General features: G+C 38.1%; 2 protein-coding genes across 2 annotated transcripts; one reads left to right on the top strand and one right to left on the bottom strand.

The window, feature by feature from the left end:
- Position 1: 1 nt before the first annotated feature.
- On the top strand, positions 2 to 2,664 carry LOC146453401 (uncharacterized). Its single transcript, XM_085096677.1, has 2 exons — positions 2 to 696; positions 2,250 to 2,664. The coding sequence occupies exons 1-2, from the start codon at positions 108 to 110 to the stop codon at positions 2,510 to 2,512; spliced, it is 852 nt and encodes a 283-aa protein (XP_084952803.1). The 5' UTR covers positions 2 to 107; the 3' UTR covers positions 2,513 to 2,664.
- Positions 2,665 to 4,525: 1,861 nt separating this feature from the next.
- Positions 4,526 to 21,108, bottom strand: LOC146453400 (uncharacterized). Its single transcript, XM_085096678.1, has 7 exons — positions 20,969 to 21,108; positions 20,648 to 20,700; positions 18,731 to 18,849; positions 15,600 to 15,707; positions 8,828 to 8,958; positions 7,229 to 7,432; positions 4,526 to 5,385 (listed from the first exon to the last, which is right to left on the bottom strand). Exons 2-7 carry the CDS (start codon positions 20,666 to 20,668, stop codon positions 5,333 to 5,335), a joined length of 636 nt encoding a protein of 211 aa, XP_084952804.1. The 5' UTR covers positions 20,669 to 20,700; positions 20,969 to 21,108; the 3' UTR covers positions 4,526 to 5,332.
- Between the last annotated feature and the right edge of the window lie 397 nt (positions 21,109 to 21,505).

The raw sequence follows: 21,505 nt of genomic DNA, 5'->3' as shown, positions 1-21,505 counted from the left end.
CTATGCAACACAAATATGGCGGATGGTGAAAACGAACTAAGACGTACTTCAAGAGGGCACAGCAGTATTACTGCCGTAGACTGGTTTATTAATAATGAATAGAAGTTATGGCAATCAAAGGGCGTTCAGAAGAACAAAAAGCTGCCTTGGCAGAAATCGTCGCATCTGAAACGTTACTCGACATTGAGGAATACATCCGACCCAAGTTTCCACCCAAAAGAGCAAGCAGTGAGCTGTTGTCATCGATACCAAACGTGAGCTTAAACGTAGACGCTAGAAGACGTATTGTGCAAGACGGGCATGGGAGGTGGAGAGAAGTGAAACCTCGACTTTATTCCAGTAATTTACCAAGTTACCCGCCCGCTGGTCGTGTTAAGTTAAAAGAACAACAACTAATTAAAGGTGTCAATGGACTTGGTCACCGTTCAAGCTCGTCTTGTGGAAACACTTTTGGAAGCTATAACAATCTTTCAATGTCGTTGAGATCGAACGTTTTTCCAGGTCTTGGGAATAATGAGTGGAATAGTACAACAACTAAAGTTTTCAAGAAGCAACCAGTTATTCCATCAACGGAGGGAGACAAGTTCTTTGGTATTCAGACTGACGCATTTGGACAATGGTCAGCGGCTAATGTACACCATGAAAGAATGAAGAAAAAATGGGATGCTTATCTTGAGAGTCTACCGAAACAGGCAGGTAGCTATAAAATACCTTTGCCAGGAAATTTTAAGCTTAAAGGCTGTTCTAGAATATGGCACTTTGATCCCAGGGTGTGTGTGTGGCATGGCGCGGGAGGCCAGTGGGAGGGGGATGGGGGGTAACTCAAGGAAGTTTTTATATACCACAATGTCAAAATCCGTACTCTTTAGTATACCTCAGTAAATTATTAACCTCATGCCTAAAGAACAGGCCACTGGAAACCAAAGCCTCAACAGGGGGCTATGGCCACAGTGTGCATGTATTTACATGGTGCCAGTTTTAAATAGGAATTATGAAATTTTCATTTCAGAGGTACATGGTACATGGTTCATGGTACAATTGAATCAAAACTTGAATAATAATAATAATAATAATAATAATAATAATAATAATAATAATAATAATTATAATAATAATAATAATAACGATAACGATAACGATAACGATAACGATAATAATAATAATAATAATAATAATAATAATAATATTAAACCCACCAGTACATAAATTCTGTTCTCAAAGGGGTCCTGTTAAAGAAAAAAGAAAAAAAAAAAAAAATAAATTAACTAGTAATTATTAAAATTGAATGCAATTAAAAATGCTAATCCCGTGTTGGAATTAAGAAGCCAAGAAACACATGTATACCTCAAAAAGAAAAGCTCCTGTGGAATGGCCTGCGGATGATACAACTGCTCACTTTAACAAGTGGCCATGTTGCCAGTGTGGTTTAGTGGTTATCATTGCCCGACTAGCATCTGGGGAGATGTGGGTTCAAAATTTCCTGCTTGGGACGTTTTTCTTTTCATGCTAGGTGTGTGTCGAAAGTCATATTACTCAGTGTTAGACGGGGAAGTATTCATTTATTCAATTAAAAATGAATTAAAAGAAACCATAAAACCAACACTAACTGTAAATATTCCCTTCTATGAAAGTAATCAGTGGAAACATGCAGGTTTGGGAGAACAAGAAACTGATATGCGCGGGTTTTGTTTCCATTGCTGGTTTGAGTAATGCTTACATTCTATAGAAACATGGTAATTATTTTTTCTTTTATTGTAGTTATAAAATAACCTATATGAGAGAACTGGTGAAAACAAGTTTGTTCAAAGAGGACCCACCTTGTCTGAGGTAGGGAGCTTGTCGAAGGCACCACCTATCTCATGAACATTACGGATAAAATTTATTAGCTTTAAAATTTGAGTTGAAAAAGAAATATTCATCTGCAAGAGTCACCATTGCTAGATAAACAAGCAAAATGAGGTTTGAATCTCATAATTGTTATTTTTTACTGCTGGATAGAGGGGTGGCTATGCAATAAAGACACCATCTTTTGAGATTGAGGTAGGGCCAGGGATGCAGGGTAGAGACCACCATCTATTTTGTGGTTTGGTTGGTCCTGTTTGAGGATAGTAGTTTTCACCTCTTCCCTAATATTACCATGATTCCAAAGAGTTTAATCAATCAGAGTACAAGGGTGACCCTGAGGAGGTTCACTAGTTATTTATTTTAGTTGTTACTCACATTCATTATTTTCTGTTTGCTCTTCGTAGAAATGAAACATGAACTACCAAAAGCAGTAATTCCAAAGATGGAGAAACCTCCACCACCCCAAGCTAAAGTGAAGAAGACAAATCTTAAACCGAAACCACAGAAGAAGGAACAAAAACCTCCAAGCACTGAAAACACAGTAATGCCACCACCAGAAGAAAATGCTGTACAGCCTCCCTTACCTCCACCAATAGATATCCCTGCTGATGACAATGATGATAACTTCTGGGACTTTTATGATAAGCCTTTCAACAAACCAAACTGAATAAGCTTATCTTTTCTTCACATAGACCAGAGATAAGCTTTCTGTCATGTGTTACCTGATTTACTATAATTATGTTGACAAAGGCTGACAGCTTTAAGTTTGCAAATGTTTAATAGTTTGTGAAGGACAAGTTACCCTTTTGTTTTAAGGTTCTTTTAAGGACGGTGCCTACTAATACCGAAGTATTTTTGTGCGGTTTATGACAATACGGAAAAAGTAGATCTTAGCAAGGGCTATTGGAATCCAAAAAGAAAATTGGGGGTAACCACGCATTTTTCAGAGATAATTAAGCAATAATATCTCTAAAATGCGCCAAAATATAATTAAAAGCAATTTATGGGATTTTTACCTAAATTGACGCTTAATTATCTCTGAAAAATGCATGGTTACCCCCAATTTTCTTTTGAGATACCAAAAACATTTGCTAAGTTCTGCTTTCTCCGTATAGTTTTAAACCGCGCAAAAATATTCCTGTATTAGTAGGCACCACCCATAGGAATCCCGAGTATCTCGCGATGCGCAGTAAGTATGCGCTGTAACAATAGTAGGCACTGTCCTTAACTCCTTCTAATGTCTGGTTCAGAGACTGTATTTCACACTTACAACATAACAGCTGAAAGCTACCTCATCATGGCCATGCCATTGTGTCCTTCAGCCTACTGTATGTCAGGTATCTTGCCTAGACCGAATTAGCAACATATTACATCAACAAAAACTATTAATGACATTTTACAGTCTGTACTGTGCATAACAATGTTGTTGTGTCACTAGTGTAAACAATGCTTAAGCTGTCAAAAATTTACATCCATATTAAAAGAAGTCTGATTGATAGAGATAGAGGGGAATTTTTAAAACGACGGTGAGATGCTGTTTTACTCATTAGTAGTTGTAATGTTGTATAAATTCACTATTATCTTGTAATTTCAGACTAGGAAAATTAGTAAGAAAGTGATACAGCATGCACAAACTGAATTATTTTTTTATACAAATTATAAAAGAACTGTAAAATTTATTGTGTACATAATTATAAAGCAATTTTGACTAGGTATCAATATCATGTTAGAACAATAAAAAATAAATCAAGTGTAAATTTTGCCTCTTCATACACAAGCAATATTTAAGAATTGGTTCATGCTTAGCGTGCGTATATCGAGTTATGGATGCACGCAGGAAGTTTGGAGAGCACGAGAGAAGCGTGAGAGCTTCTAGCTTCTTGAGTGCTCTCCAAACTTCCCAAGTGCATCCATAACTCGATATACGCACAGCTAAAAGCACGAACCAATTCTTTTATAACAGTGAAAATAAAGTAAATGATTCCTGGAAAACAGGGTTTGTTCCAGATTAATTACAAAATTCTCTGTAAAAAACAAAAGGCGAAAATGGTTTCTCATATCGGTTCAATCTTAACGTTTCATTAAGCTTCATGCTCTTATAAATATAGATCTTTTATAGTGTTGTTTCTCTGTAAAAGTTTTTTTAAAACACAGCGCTCGCATGCTTCCCCCATCTGACTTGCACGCATCATCGGATGAACGCACTGCCATGCGTATGTTGAGAAATGTACCATGATGACGCCAATAGGAATTAGATTAGGATGCACGTGCGCTATGTTATAATTCACATTGTACCCATGACCCAAACAATGTTCTCATCTGCTAATGAGCTGTTAGTCTGGTCATAGTTAATTGAGGGACTGGTTATGAAACCCAGGCTGCCAGGACAACATTGATCCGTTGTGGTCTGTGCACAGTCAAGGCCAAAAATGCTTACAAAAACATATAACGAAGTTTGGCAGGCTTTAAAACCATTGCCTTTTATTAATTATGGTCTGGTGCTCAAATAATGCAAAGGCAAAGACTTATGCACAATGGTGGGCTTCAGGATAGACATGACGCGATGCCTTGAAAAAAGGTGCATGAGTTATTGTATCCCTGGCAAATGTTTGCTAAACATAAAACCATAAGCATTCTCTCCTGACTTTATACATTACATTATCATGTCAGTCCTGAGTAATCAGCTAATTTTTCAGGTTTATTTTATACATCATAGGTACAAATAGCTACAATAGGTAGTTAACTAAGACTGTAAACTCAATACGATGAATGAAAACGCTGTACTTTATAATTTACCAATCAGTATAACTGTACACCCAGCACAACAACAGTTCATTTGAAGTTACCTTACTTTTGTTTTTACAATGTGATGGGTTGCAATTGTACAATTTTGCGTACAATTATCTACAGGGTTCAGCAAGCCCTTTGCAGTGGCCAGAGTCTCAACATTTATCACTGTACGGTTACTTTTAGACTGCTTACATTCCTCCTTTGTTCTTAAGATCCCCATGAGTTTTGTTTTTCTTAGCAAAATTAAAAAGAATAATAACAATAATAATAAAAAGAAAGAAATGGTTGTAGGAACAACCTAATATCCTTTTGGTTGTTTTTTGTGATGATGATCATCATGCCTGCTGAAGATTGCAAGCAGGCTAAATTACTTTGCACAGCTTGGTTATAGAAGAAATTAAATTAGATAGAAAACTCTGTCAAGTTATGAACAAACATGTTTGAATATCTTTAAAAACAACACACGGCTAAGTGCTGCACATACGGGGTTTGCATTGCCACCATGTTGGTGGGCAAAAGAAAAGAAAATTCGCTTAATACTTAGTTTGCATAAAAATGGAAGTTTACTCCCAGAGGAGAAAAATCTTATTGTTCCTGTCCACCAACATGGCCGCCATGACATCATATGCAAACCATCAGTAGGAACATTCCCCACAGAAAACAGCACAGTTATGTCTGATGTCCATCACATTTGATTTCACATTGTAGACAGGATCTCATCTGCAATCTGGGTTTCAAGAGGTCCTAATGCTGAGAAAAAGAAAAGAAATGAAAATATTAAATCTGAACAATCTGCAAATATTCCAACATTTCCATAATAATTTTCAGTTTACTGATCCTGTATCCTTAAGGAAGGTAAACGGGGGCGTAGCGTGGTTTTTCCGTTTAGGCGCGCAAAGGAGGGCGTAGTGAAACGAGTGCCGAAGGCGCGAGCCTCTAGGGGGGTGTGGGGGCTGCCTCCACAGAAAATTTTTATTTTTAGGGTCTCAGAAATGCCATTTCCCATTTTTTCCAGGGAGAAATTTCATAAATCAAAGCATGTAAAAACGCTAACTATTCAGTAACTTTGTTGTTTATTTGTCAGCCTTTGGTACTACTGATATAAGTGTATATTGGACTTGCGTATTATAAACTGTACACTGTAAATGTGGCCTCAGGAAAAGGGCGAGACGTCTCCCTTTACGACGGGAAAATTCGGAAACTAGATTGTCATTATCCACATTCTTGTCCTTGTGTGATTGGAGTATTGCCAAAGAGGACAGCCTCTCCTCACTCATAGTGCTTCGAAGAGGGGTTTCAGTCTCTTCGCTAAAACTGCGTTCGGCAGCGCAGGTTGACACAAGTGTCTTGACGATCGCCGTTGCGATGACTGGGTTTTAAACTCTTAAAATGAACAGTGCAATATTCACACAGTTTTCTTTCCGTAAAATAGCAGCAATAATAAGAGAAAACTCTTGCACGTGTATAAGTTGCTTTTCGCCAGAAAAATCTGTAAGTAAATAAATAAGTCAAATAAATAAATAAAATGAATTTTGTTTTAGATTTTCAAGTTACGCACGTGTGTACGTGCGTATATGGTCGCTACGTCCCTGGTAAAGCAAGATACATGGAAGATCAACAACGAACTTGTAATAATTTGATAAATGGCCATTACTATGGTCATCATAACAACTTGTACAAACACAGTGTAGGGTCATATTGCAGCTGAATGGGATCTGGAACACACACACACACATGCCTAATAATATAAATAATGCACATTAAGTTTCAGTTTTGCATGTACAGCTGTATTCAAGTCTTTATACAACCAGTTTCTATTTTTAACGATAATAATTAATAATATATATTTGTTTGAAATTATGACAGAAAATAATAAGTGAAGGGCTTGGTATAACTGACCTTTTAAAGTGCTTTTAAAGGTTCGTTTAAATGATCCCAACATTTGCTTCAACATGGGTTCAACACTTTGTTAAACCAAATGTGGGGGGGATTTGTGTGAGGGGTTATCATCGCCATAATGCCATTTTCTTTTTCTGGAGGTGTTTTGCGTTCTGTTGTAGTGGCTGCCATTTCTATTTAGTCGCCTCAGTTCTGCGAAATGTGCCAAATCTACAGTTTGAATACAAGTATTTTGCGAAATTACGTTCTTGATTTCTATCAAAAACGATGAGGCCAAATTTTGCGAAAATAGCAATGGTCAGATTTTGTAGAATTTGTTGACTCAAATTTGACAGAATATGGTCGCCCAAATTTTGCAAAATTCAACTCGCAGCGCTGCAAAAGAATTTACCTAAAACCAGGAATCCAGAATAAAAAAAAAAATGAAAATTCTTTGACATGAAAATTTCAACGAAGATTAAAGTTACTTGGGAAACAGTTTTTATAGCTCTTGAAAAATTATAATATCAGTCAGGAGCCCAGTGAAATTTGTTGTTGAGCATGAATCTTTCAGTACATCTGACTGATTAGAACATCTTATCAATGCGACAGAAGGTCATGGGTTCAATTTCCATTATAGACTTCTTGTCCCACACTTGTAACATGATGAATGTTGTATCTTTCTAACTTGTGGATGTTTAACAAGAAATGTTACCTCCAGGCATCTCAGGAAAAACAGCATCCTGGCCATGACCAAAAATGCCAACAATATCAACATCATTATCAGAACCATTAGCAGCAACAGTCTTCAATGGTGAGCCACCACCTGGAAGAAGGTCTGATACGGGAACAGATGTACTAGGAATGAGACCAGGTGAGAAGGCTGATGACAGATGATCATCTTCAGAGCTTGATTGGACTGTGCAGAGGATAAGAATAGTGGCTCACAACAGTTTCCATCTATTTATACTTATAATATAGTTCTACACCCATTTGATTGGTTCTCACTTATGATCTACTGGAAGACAGACACATAGATGATGCCACCATTAACAACTTTTGCTTCTTTATCATATAAAACAAATAGATTCCATGTTGCTCTGTGTCTGTTCAGTAAATGAAACCTTTAATTGACAAGAAGTTGTTTTCACTAGCACTAGCAATGATGTATTCAGCCACTCTTTATTGTACTCTGTAGGATGTAATGTAAAGTACTGTAATTTATTGTAATTAATCTAACTAAATGGTTTCTAACATAGTCTTATATTGAATTGTAAATATCGTATCGTATTAGTAAGTATTATGTTTTAAAAACTTATAAGTATTTTAAATGTAAGGAAAATATTGCATTATAAGCATCATCATGCAAGCTGAATCGTGTAATTTTTTTTTTGGTTTTACAAAATAAAAGTTGTATTGAAAAAATGCAATAGATCACAGAAGATGTCAAAATGTAGTAAGAACATCAGTGAAGCATAAGGTGCACTTTTGACATCATCTGTGATCTATTACCGAACAGATGCAGGGCAACATGGAACATTTGTTAATTTGACAGGTCAATACTACCACACTTTATCAGTTGATGCTATAATAATGGTATCAAACAAATGTCCAATCACTGGAAAACAAGTCATGGTAATTTTTTTGACATGTATAACAGGTTACCATGGCAACAATATAACCTGTTAAAAACTCCCTTTTTTTGAGTTTTAAATCATTGGGTACAATTCAAAAATGAGCTTGTTACAATATGGAACTGTGGTCAGCAAATTCAGATACAACGTATGTTCTGCAAAGTTTAAAAGAATTGGATGGAAGGGTTCAGAGCGGCAGCCACCTTAAATTTTTGAAAAAATCATAAGATTTCAACTAAACACTGATCACCTCAGAACTTAATAAACGTTTGTTACAAGACAGAAAAAAATGTAATGTAGGAACAAAATGTGCTTTGACTTGAACATTGAAGAAACAGTACCGCATTGAAGACATTGAAAATGGTTAATCTCAAATTTAAACTGGCTGGGCATTACCACATTCAGAATAATGAGCTGATTAAATTAAAACATCCAATGAACTGATGCCACTTTTAAGTAGAAAAGTACATGTATAATATTTTCATAGATAGTACGGTTGGTGAATAGTTGAAATACAGTCTTGCAAAATTTTGGTCAAATTGCATGAAGCCATCCTGACAACCTTGTTTCTTTTGCACAGCTAAGAAAGTTTGGAGGTTACAAAAATGAAATTTTGCAACCAAGACTGTGTAGTCTTGACACCTCTTTCCAATATTCACAAAAACTTCACAGTGTTGTACCTTCTATTCTCATCTTCTTTGTTTGTGGTTCATTGATGGTTGGCTGTGTTTTGCTCTTTGATTTTTGAACATTGGCTGCAGAGGTGTCCTGTTCATGAAGCTTTTTCTTCAATGCAGATTTTATTTGTGCTCTGTTAAAAAAAGGTTTTATTATTGTAAGATGATATGTTACCATATTACAATACTGACATAGCAATGCAACTGGTATGGAAAATAATAATTATTTTCCTAGACTGTGTAGTCTTGACACCAAAGAAGGTCACAATTATTGTGACCTTCTTTGGGAAAATGGACACTAAGGTTTTTCCGTTAAACGGTCAGCCAGGAAAAACGGTTGTAAACGGATACTAAACACTTCACTCAAGCGTTTAACCGGTTTCCATAACAGTTTAAAAAAATGGCAAAAAATTAAAACGGTTGACCAAAGTCCTTAATAAAACATTAAACAAAATGGTTTAATGCAATAATATTAATTATTGAATTAAGGGCATTTTTGTTATGTAACAATATTAAAACATACAAAATCAATTTAAAGTTACACCGATGTACACAATGTACCACAAACCACATGATTATGTACAAGTATGAATTATAGCCTGGTCATCTAAGAAATGCTCCTAGATAAACCCACACTGATGAAGCCTACATGTAACTAAATTTGCATCATTTTGTTCAATATCACATTATGCAGGATAGGTGAAAAAATAACCTGAAGTTTGATGGTAGAGAAGATGAGCAGTTGGTTCATTGATATACTAACATCAGTATTGGCAATAAACATACCGTTAATATTATAAATAACAAACTATGTTCGTTAATTCTAGTTAGCAAATTCCCCTACATTAATTTGCTTAATAGTATCAGTAAGGTTGGTAAAGGGAGGACCTGATTGTAATGATCAGCGGTATTCTCTACAATGTAGAAGAGATGCGTCTAGAGGACTGGTGGTGTGTAGAGTCGGCCATGTTGTTAACCTTTGTGATTTTGCTCAATAGACATTAAACTACATTCATCCAGCTCTGATCAATCATCCCCATAACTGAGGCTCAGCTGCAGCCCAAAGTCCTGGATCCACACAAAGTAAAGGAGAAATTAAAGCTAAAGCGGGAAAAGCAAAAATACTACTTTGATCAGCACACCAAACACCTGACAGCCTTAGAGAAAGGTTGTGGCATGTCATTCGTGACACTGCCAGACTGCTGGACACCAGGTCCGCCCCAGCCATGTAACCACGCTCCCAGTCTTGTGCATGGTGTCTTGCAGCTGGCTTCCATATTAAAAGTTCTGTTGTTTAGTTCTAGCTGTGATATTATTCCCACAACACGACATGGTGTAAGAAGTGAGTCAACCTCTTTGCTAGAGGAGAAGCAAGACAAATTCACAACAAAAAGGACAAGTACAAAGCCGACAGGACAAGTGAATATTTGCATGTGATTGGCGCATTATGGTATTTTGCACAAGATGCCTGACACCGAAGAACAAGCTGCTGCGCCACTGATTATACTACCAGCTTCCACCGCCGAAACCTCTTGTAATAGATGATAAACTAGCCACAAGTTGGAAACAGTAGAAGAATATATGGCAGCGTTACAAAATCGCTGCCGGGATTTATAAACTTACTGACCTTGTGCGAGCTTCAATGTTACTCTCTGCCATCGGAGAGGATGTGGTCAAGATTTTCAATACATTTACCTGGAGAGTAGGTGAACAGGATGACAAAATGAAGGATGCGCTGATGAAATTCGACGAGTATTGCAAAACACGTACACAAGTAATTAACCAAAGATATCACTTTAATAACAGAAAACAGGAAGCTGGTGAGAGCATTGCCGCTTACTTAACCAAGCTCCATATAATTGCGAAGAACTGTGCTCACGATGGCATCACTCCCTACAAAATATTACACAATTGCTTGGTCCTAGGCATTCGTGACAACAAGGTCCGAGAATGGCTATTGCGAGTCACTGATTTGACTTTACAGAAAGCATTAGATATATGTAAAGCAGCTGAACGGACCAGTCAACAGCTAAAGATGATGAGCAGTGCGTCTGAGGAGGTGGTTGGTGCAGTCAGACAGACCCCGCAGAATCAAAGGAAGACATGTGACCCAAACTGCCACTGACCCGAATGTTGTTTTATTTGTGGTTACCATCATGCTACTTGCTAGTGTCCCGCCTATGAGCAAACCTGTGCGGCCAAAAGAACCACTTCCAGTCTAAGTGCCGTTTAGCCAACCCCCAAGTAAAACATGTAGAAATGCCAGAGGAAGTTTTCTGAAAAACCAAGTTGGATGTGGAGTTCCAGTATGGGGACTATGAAGAATTTTCTTACAGAAGCACCTGTGCTCAAGTATTATGATGTAAGCAAACCTGTCACTGTACAGCGCGATGCTAGCCAGTCTGGTTTAGGAGAAGTTCTTCTGCAAGATGACCACCCCATTTGTTATGCGTTCCGTGCCCTGACTGACACAGAAATGCGCTACATGCAAATTGAAAAGAAATGCTGGCCATTGTGTGGTCCTGTGACAAGTTTGACCAATACTTGTATGGACGTGATACAGTAACTGTTGAAAGTGACCACTGTGTTTATGAAGGAGATCCATAAGTCACCCAAGTGCCTACAGCGCATGCGTCTGGTGTTACAGAAGTACAATATAGATGAACAATACAAGAAAAGCTACCTCATGTATATTGCTGATACACTTAGTCGAGCCTACATGAAAGCAACAGAAGGAGCTCACTCAAAGCCCTGTGAGATTCACACCCTCGAGAAGGTAGACCATGAAGAACATGTGTGAGTGGGCACCCCCAAATGAGATGTGTTCCGGGAGCAAGTAGCTGCAGAACCTGAGATCCAGGAGTTAATTCAGGTTGTTGTGCAAGGCTGGCCAGAGAAGAAACACTGCCTGCCTGCTGTTCGCCCTTACTATGATGAGCGCAGTGAGCTGATTGAGTGTCAAGGGTTGGTTTTCTGTGGTGAGCAGCTGGTAGTACGTCGATTGCTCCATAACGACATGCTGAATCAGATACACAGCAGTCACATTGGCATTGAAAGTTGCATTTGTCACTCACGCATATATTATACTCACCAGGAATGAGTGCGGAGATCTGTGATTTTGTCTCAAGATACTCCACTTGCCAAACGTATAGACCAACACAAGGTCGGGAAGAGCTGAACCCTCATAACTTGCCCTCTCGCCCATGGGAAAAGATTGTAGCTGATTTTTTTGAAATGAGACATCAAACATTCCTGATCCTAGTAGGTTACTGGTCCAACCACTTTGAAGTCGCGGAGATTCACAAGAAGACGGCACATGCTGTAAATATGCAATTTCAGGTGCAGTTTGCTCGTCATGGGATTCCCGAGGTAGTTATCACTGACAATGGCCCTGAATTCGCCAAAGAAGCATTTGTGAAGTTTGCCACTAAATGGAAGTTCGAGCACCGAACATTAAGCCCACTATATCCATAGTCAAATGAGAAAGCAGAAAATGCTGTCAAAACACAGGCGTGTAGCTAAGGTTTCGAGAGGGGTGTTCATTGAGCCGCAAATCTTGCTGAGCGCCGGAGGTTCCCAGAAACCTCATTTCCTGCATTTTGAGACCCATTTTAGGCAAATCACAATTTTGTTGTATAGCAGCTTTTTAAGCTATATACATCATTTCGACGGCATAATTGTTTCAACTTAAACAAGAAAGTTCAATGTACATTCCGCGCCTTGTCAAGTTCTGATAGCTATTCTATCTGCTGATAGTCATACACCAAACTGGTAAACTGCATCATTGTCGGGTGTAGGCCTTCGAACAAATTGACTATCTCGTCGAGATTGACAGGCATATCATATTTGATATGCATTAGAGCCAGGGCGGACAGCCTACTCTCTCCCATGGTACACCTCATGTAGTTGTTCAACCTCCTCATTGTGCTTATGGAACATTCACATTCACAAGTGGTGACTGGAAGGGTAGCAGCAATTTTCAGGAGCATGTACAGGTTGGGGAAGTCGTCGGGATCACATGCTTTTAGTGACGAAGCACACGAATCAGCAACAATTCGTCCGTCCTGAACCATAATTTTCCACCTCTGGCCTAAAGAACGGGTTTATATCTCTATATTTCTTTGGTTAATGTATTTCGACCACAGGAACTTTATTTAAAAGTTTTACTTCCGCCATTATTGATCTTCAAAGGGGGTTCGTTCGAACCCCTCGAACCCCCCCTCCTACGCGCCTGAAACATGTAAAGGACTGTTAAGGAAAGCAAAGGAGGACAAGAATGATCCCTTACTGGCAATTCTAGATCCGCGAAACACCCCCAGCAAGGGATTTGGCACCTCACCCGTTCAAAGGCTGATGGGTCTACGCACTAGCACACTATACTGCCCACTGCCGAGAAGCTGCTTAAGCCTTGTGCTGACCAGGTGACAACCAGAAAGAACCTGGAAGCAGAGAAGAGAGTGCAATCCACGCAATACAACAGAGGTACAAAGAATCTCTCTCCACCTCTTGCTGGTTGGAGATACTGTCCACATGAGGCATCCAGGTGAACAGAAATGGAGTCTTGGTGTCTGCACTCATTCTCTTGTCTTGGCAGGCGCTCTTATGAAGTTGAAGTTGAAGGCCGAACCTTTCGCAGAAACCGACGCCAACTGCGCTCTACTCCAGAACCACCGCCCAGGAACGGTGTTGAGGAAGTGATTCCAGAGCTGGCACAAGATGCAAGTTGCTTGCACCCCACACCAAGGCAAAGACATGAACTGGAGCAGAGCACAAGTACAGGAGATTAAATACCTTACCCTTCTCAGCACCTGGTGAATCGGAGGAAAGAGACCCTGCCGAGTTTTGAACCAAGATGCTCTGGTCGTGTAAGACACCCGCCTGCCTGGCAAGAAGATTATGATCTATGCTAAACGAACACTTGTCTGCGCGACCAATCTTTAAACACTTAAGACACTTAATGCTTTCTAGATAGAGCACTGAAACATTGATTTTTATGTTTGTTTCTTTGTTAAAGAGAAGAGGATGTGGCGTGTCATGTGTGACACTGCTAGACCGCTGAACACCATGTCCGCCCCAGCCTTGTAACCACGCTCGCAGCCTTGTGCATGGTGTCTTGCAACTGGCTTCATTATTAAAAGTTCCGCTGTTTAGTTCTGTTGTTTAGTTCTAGCTGTGATATTCCCACAATGCAACAAAGGTGACCAGATCAGAGTGCGCATGTGAAATCGCTGGGAACCAGGGGTGGAAGTGGACCATGCAGAAACATCAAGGTCTTACAAAATTCAAACAGATAGTGGTGGGGAATAATGCAGGAATAGAAACATGTTGATGAAACTACCAGGTAATGGTCCTCTGTCAACAGACAACTCACTTCTTCAAAACCCACCATCTGCGAGAGTAAAATTTACTCTCAAGGAGCAGGTCGATATAGCAACCCATGTAGCAGGAGAACCTGTCTTAGCATTCCAAGAGCAGGAGAGCAACTCTTCAGCTGATTGCTGAAGAGAAAGCATCAAAGCAATACAAGACTAGAAGTGAGCAGGTGATACAGAGACATTCAGGCTTCAAGGACTATGTTTGACTTTTAAAAACTTTAAAAGTTCTTAGTTTTGACATTTCTTTTGGATAATTGATTAATTCCTGTAGAAACCTTTTTTATTTCTTTGTTTTAACTTTGTTTATCATCATTTTTTAGGGGAAAGCTGCAACAAACAGCGGTATTCTCTACAATGTCGTAGACATGCATCCAGAGGACTGGTTGTGTGTAGAGTCTGGAACGTTGATAACCTTTCTGATTTCGCTCAGTAAACTACGTTGATCCAGCTCCATCCTGGTCTTGAGTGATTATTATTACACTGATCACAAATTGACTTCATATCAAATCACATTGTTAACCTGTGTTCTAACACTTTTCTCAGGATTCTGGCGGTCCTCAGCAAACACACATGCTGCAAGAGCTCCATGTTGTACATCTCAAGCAGTTTCAACTTTTACCCAAATCCGCCTAAGACTGTACCCATTGTGCACCAATGACTTTTGGAATGACCAAGACCAATCGGCAGTTCCAAATCCATTTCATCTCATGCTTTAAATCATGGTAGTTCTCAGCTTTGTACCTCAACTTACTGTCTATCCTGCTGCTGAAGGTGCAGCAGGTAATGTTGATAATAAGGCAGGTTTTTCCTTCTTGTTCAGAAGAACAAATTTCTGGCTTATTTTGATCAAATTATGTGGCAACCTGTTTGTATCTTGAAATCCCACAGCAGTCTGAAGATTTCTGACTCGCAAACTGGATCTGGCTTATGATCCATTTTAGTTTTTTTTCACAACTATTCTTCTCCAAATGAGCCACTAGTTGATTTATTTCTCTGTTTCATGTCATATTCTCACTAGTAGATAATGCTGTTTGATATAAATAGTAATTTTTAGTTGAGAGCTACCCTAATTAACCTTGAGTTAGCTTGGCACTTAACGCTCTCTAAATATCATTATTACTATTATTATTATTATTATTATTATTATTATTATTATTACTATTATTATTATCATTACTATTATTATTATCATTATTATTATTATTATTATTTTTATTAAATCATGAATCACTGCAGCTACATTTGAGCTGTTTATGTGTCATAAGACTTCCTTTCTTAGATGTACATTACATAGAGTTAATAATCCTTTAACTAATACCTAACTAGTGAGGGTGTCTGCATGGTTGGATTTGAGCTAATCATAACTAAGGTTAATTTAATCCTCAGTGTAATTCCCTTACACAGACTTGCTCTTAACATGGCTACTGATTTTCTTTAAATCTTCTCCAAATCTCTTTACTGCACTTCGTAGCATCTCAATCTCCTCATCTCCCCACTTCCCACTGTTGCTGAAACAACAAATTTAAAGGGTGTTAGTCATTGGGGTTTGAACTGATAGATCAAAATAAATCTTTACTTTGTCTCCGATTGTGTAGCATACATCTATATGCTGATTGCAACTGTCAAAATTAATTTTTTAATGACGCAATGAAATAATGTATAGGAATATCTGAAAGAAACATTTGACCATATTTACAGGTAAATGCCTTTGAAAACCACTATAAAATGTATTGTACAGTTTCCAGAACAATGGCCTTTGTTACTTTTGGATTTACATTAAAGTAAAGGAGAATTAATAATTATTATTATTACCCATAAAAAACGCCATAATTTTATGAAACAACAAGCTCTCAAAAATAAATTTTATAAGCTTTCCAGATGCAGAAGAAGTTCTTAATTATAGTTCAACCTCTTTATTACAGACACCAAGGGGACACGAATAAGTGTCCATATTATAGAGGCATCTGTTTTAAAGAAGTATGCTTTGTATGGATTTCAGTCCCTCAGGGACCAAGTGAACTGTCTGTAATAGGCAGGTTTCCGTACTAAATAGGTGTGCGTAAGGGGGAGCACGGATGGCACAGTTGTGAGAGCACTCGCTTCCCACCAATATGGCCCGGGATGGATCCCCGAACTCCGCCTCATATGTGGGATAGATAAGTTTTGTTGGTTCTCATCCTTGCTCTGAGAGGTTTTCCTATGGGTACTCCAGTTTTCCCTTCTCCTCAAAAACCAACATTTCTAAATTCCGATTCAACCGGGATAGTGTCCCCAATTAGTGTTCTGCGAGCTAACTACATTTGACAATTAAATAATAAAAGTGATTTATTTATTTTTTATTATTTAAAGAGAGGTTCCACTGTATTTGTATCGCAAAAGGTTTCTCACATGTGTAATATTAAGTAACACAATGAGAAAGAATGTATGGGCAGCCGGTTGCCACCAAAAATACATGAATTTCAAACGGTACAAACAAGAAAGAGATGGTTCAAGTCTCCATAACAAAATAACACAGACAATCGAAAAGTGGCACAGCCAAAGTACAAACTATTCAACTTTTTACACTGCAATAGGAACGTGTAAACACAATGGTCTAGCCAAAACACAAACAGTCTAGCAAGTCATATTGAAGTGGAACATGAAATAGTTATAAACAGTCCAGTCAAAGTGTGAATAGCCCTTTATTTGCATTGTAGAACAGTCAAAACGAAAATGGACTAGTTCTCGATGTTCAAACAACACATTGCAATCGCAAATGGTACAGTGTAACATGAAATGAAGTGAAATAGCTGAGTGTAATGTAGAATGGTTGACCGTAGCATCAAATGACATAGCATTGCCTGAAATAGCTCAATATGATGTTGAATAGCACAGCATAACAACCAGTCCAGCATAACTTCATATGGTACAGCTCAACAAGAAATTGTTTGGCAATGCATCAAATGTTTCAGGCTAAATGGCAAAGCGGTTAAGTCTACCATGAAATAGTTGACAATGATAAATACAAATACAACTTTATTGATTCCATACACTAATGGTTTTTCAGAAACCAATTACAATGAGATTATATATTATATATAAAGTGCACTTTTGGTTGGGTCGCCAATTTCTAACAAAAATGTGTCCCAACTACGTGTTTTTGGACGCCCTTTCCATTGGCAACAATTCTGATTGAAAATGGCGACCTACCAAAATCGTCACTTTGCTTCCCCGTCCATATAGGGGTGAGTATTTGACTTTGCCTTCGTCAGAGTCAAGTGAAAACATTGAAAATGGAATCAGCATGCAAGAAAACCTACTATGGAGTAGGTTTTGTGCCTCCCTTGGGAGCAGACTCATAGAACTGCCCCTGAGGGGGGTAGGGTAGGCTAACCAAAAAAGTGCACTTTTGGTTAGGTCGCCAATTTCTAAAAAAAATGTATCCCAACTACGTGTTTTTGGACGCTCTTTCGATTGGCAACATTCCTGATTGAAAATGGTGACCTACCAAAATCGTCACTTTGCTTCCCTGTCCATATAGGGGTAAGAATCCTGTAAGATTTTACAGAATCCAATGAAATCTTAACTGTAAGGTTTTTGCAATTGTAAATCCCTGGAAGGATACTGCAGGATTGAACAGGACTTTAATCTGTGAGTACAAGAGTGAAAAATGGGGGGGGGGGGGGGGGGGGAGAGCTGGAGTAGAGGTTTCTCTCCATTACAGTATACAGTATACCCCTCAAGCAAGTAACAGAAGTTAAGTTCTTAGGTATTTATATTGATGACAAATTCTAATCACCTTTCACCTTCTGCACCTTTATTTGCACAATTGAATATCCTAGATTTTTTTTAATAACTGACAGGTGGTCAAATTCATAATTATGATACTAGAACGTCAGCTCATTTTCGACCTCAAACCTGCCAACCTAATATCAAGCAATTTACTATAATCTTTAGAGGGCCCAAAATATGGAACGCTTTGCCATTATCGATTACGCCTTCCCTTAGTCTATCTACCTTCAAAAGAAAGCTTCTTGATTTCCTCAGTTAATTGTATGAAACGTCCGACTCTGTTATGTTTTTTAGTCTTACCACCGTATGTTAAAAAATCTGAATACAATGTCTTTACTAGTCTTACAGTCCTAACATATCTCGGAGGAGACCTCTCAGTATAAGCCCGGGGGTTTCTTGAGGTCTCCTTGCCACTTCTTACTTCTTCTGTTACTTTTATTATTCACTCTAAACTTATGTAAGATCCTAGCCTATTATTCACTGTAACTTTCTATCATTGTATATGGTGGTGAATAAATAAATAAATAAAGAACAAAAAAAGGGCATCAACTGGCTTCCGCAAGGTTGATTAAAAAGGTACAAGAAACTACAAAGGGTAAAGCATGCCACCTGATGTCAGTGACTCTTCCTGGCATTGAGAAGAATGAGCCTTGATTAATTTTAACTACAATAACTAATATCGATAGAATATTTTATAGAGTACCATTCTCACAATTTTCCGAGGGACTCCACAGTATAAAAACAAAAAAAGTGTGAGTACCTTACACTTGATGCTAAGGGAGACGTCACACCAGTCTCACTATTTAATGGGTGCAGTTGCATTGTCAGTTCTCCCAAATGGGAAAAAGCTTCTCCAGCAGCTGTGAAAATTTCAGCTACCTAAGTATTGATAAAAATTATTTAAAATTATTCAGGTATAAAAATAATTTGTGGTAAAAACTATTATGAAATAGAAGATATGTACACGGAAAATTCTTGGAAAAAATTTCCGAGTCCCCATCAGGAATCGAACCCACAACTTTCAGTTAGTAGTCTGGATGCTCTAACCACTGAGCTATGGGTGACTCATGTGGATGGGTCACCCAATTAGCTCAGTGGTTAAAGCATCCAGACTAGTAACTGGAAATCCGTGGGTTTGATTCCTGCTGGGGGCAAGAAATTTCATTGTGTACATATCTTCTATAATTTTCATAGCATTGGGTGGTTGGCTGGTTCCCTAAAAATGATAGTTCATTAAAAAAAATATAGCTAATTTCAAGTCCATTTTGAGAATAATAAAAACCAGGAAAATCTAGGATGTTTCAATGTTTACTGAACGCCATTACCAGGTCATAAGTGAGGCAATCAAATTTCCCTTCACACTTCTCAATGTGTGAAAATAGCTTTCTAAGAGTAGATTTTAGTCCCCCTGAGCATCCAATATAATAAATACTTGGTAGTCACCGAGGTCTTGTGTTTGAAAATGCATTGGTTAAGCTGAAGGGCTACATAATCTGAATAATCTGCATCACACAGATCACATGAAAATAAAATACACAATGGATCACCAGTTCACAATCAAAGGCTTGATCTCTGACAGCGTCAGCGTTTGTTCCAGTTTCTTGCTGATGAAAACTGGTAGCAAAGCAATCTTGAGACAGAAATCATGCATTTACTTTCTAACTGCATCAGTAGATGTTTTTGATCCTTAAATGGAAGGCTGATTCTGATAACACTGCTATCATCAACTTTTTCTATTTCTTTATCAGATGAAATGTTTAGAATGAAGTTGTTAATGGTGAAGTTCATTAGGCCCATGGGATAGTAAAGCTGCATAAACATGGAATGTAATCTTGAGTAATCTTGGTTGAAGGCTTCAGTAGTGAAACATAAAGTGTGTGCACAATGTATCACTGTAAGTTTTTAGTAAACAATCTCTACGACTTTGGAAATGCAAGAGTAAACCAGTATTGGCCAGTTTGCTGTGATCTTGTGCCTGAAGTTTCATTCCATTTTTTATTATTTCGATGCAGATGAAAGGGATGTCGTTCTTAACAGGAAGTTCTATCATGAACACAAGGCTAGGATGGAGGCCAATGAGAGTAGTGAGGAAATCAGCTGCAGTATCAGCTTTGGGCAGTCTGTTGACTAGGGTATCATCAATATATCAGCTAGCTTTTGCTCAAGATGACACATAAAGACATCAGCCATTGAACTACATAGTTGGTAGTCTGGCAATGTGATCTTTTTGTAGTTTGAGGTCATAGGTTTTACTGAACCAGAAAGCTTTGTCAACTTATTCAAGGACACATTGGTACAAAGGGCAGTGACCTCATACAAAACCAGTATGCCTTTATCTTTGATTTAAGGAGAGGGTGAATTTCATCACAAAAATGAAAGATACTTCCAGCCATTTAACAAGATTGTAGTTTTAAGTATAAAATATTACTTGGTATATAATAAAAAATACTGATATAATAATTGCTGTAGTACGGACAACAACACAAAAACGTTTTACCGCGATGCGGCTTCTTTGAACTATCATGGCGTACTAGCCGTTATTGGGGGATATTCATAACAAGATGTGTCTAGTATGTGGCTTGTAAACTTGACCTTTCAAGTGGACAGTCAGCAATAATGTGTACTGACCGAAAAACAAGCAAATATAAATAACTAAACTAGTCTACTAAATGCTCACCTTTGCTGCGGATGAACTCATGATAAAAATCTTCAGATCATCTCATTACAACACTAAGAATAAAACATTAATTTTCTTTATGAGCTGTTGTATCATACATCAAGATGTAAGCTTAAAAACCCGATATCTTACGAAAAAAGTGAGACAGAGAAATAAAAACACAATGAAACGTTTCACCAATCACCCAGGACCACAAAGCCTAACTTCTCCTGAAGGTACGTACTTTCCCATGCTGACAAGCAATAAAAAAATCTGCCCAAACATTGAACAAGGTTTTGCGCTGAGCCATTTCTTATTCGCTCATTGATCAGAAAGACCTACCTTTCAACCTTCAATGACCTACTATATAGCTGAAAAAATCGTTATTGAATGAAAAAACAACTCAAACACGCTCTAGCTACAGATTGTTTGTTCCGACCGCCATTTTGTAACCAAACTGGTTACCAGACTTCTTCTTGGTTCTTCTGGGTGAAAATTGAACTAGTCCCCAGTGCCTTACAAAAGAAACGTGCATGGCCGAAACAAGAGCTTTTTTCCTCCAAAATTTCTGTCATGCGTAATCTAGCCTTCAGGATTTTAACCTATATAAAAATAAGGTTAAATATCAAACTAAACAGCAATTAAATTTCTATCTAAACTTAAGAGCTGCAGGTCCCGACAAGAGCCAAGCGCATTAAAATGGTATATTAAACCGGTTTGCATTTCTTTTGACTTTTTATGCCTGATTTCTTTTCAGTCATTCCTGCTCTCATAAATCGTGTGCGATCGCTACGGACCTTCTCATTTTCAACTGAGAAAGACTGATAAAGAACTTCTACTTTCGATTTTATCTTTTTCTCTTCCTCAAAAGCAAATTGC

Source organism: Pavona decussata, unplaced genomic scaffold (assembly GCF_977016875.1).
Source record: "Pavona decussata unplaced genomic scaffold, jaPavDecu1.1 SCAFFOLD_330, whole genome shotgun sequence".
Taxonomy (NCBI): domain Eukaryota; kingdom Metazoa; phylum Cnidaria; class Anthozoa; order Scleractinia; family Agariciidae; genus Pavona; species Pavona decussata.
Note: the sequence above shows the minus strand (reverse complement) of the source record. Positions and strands in the feature narration are given on the sequence as shown.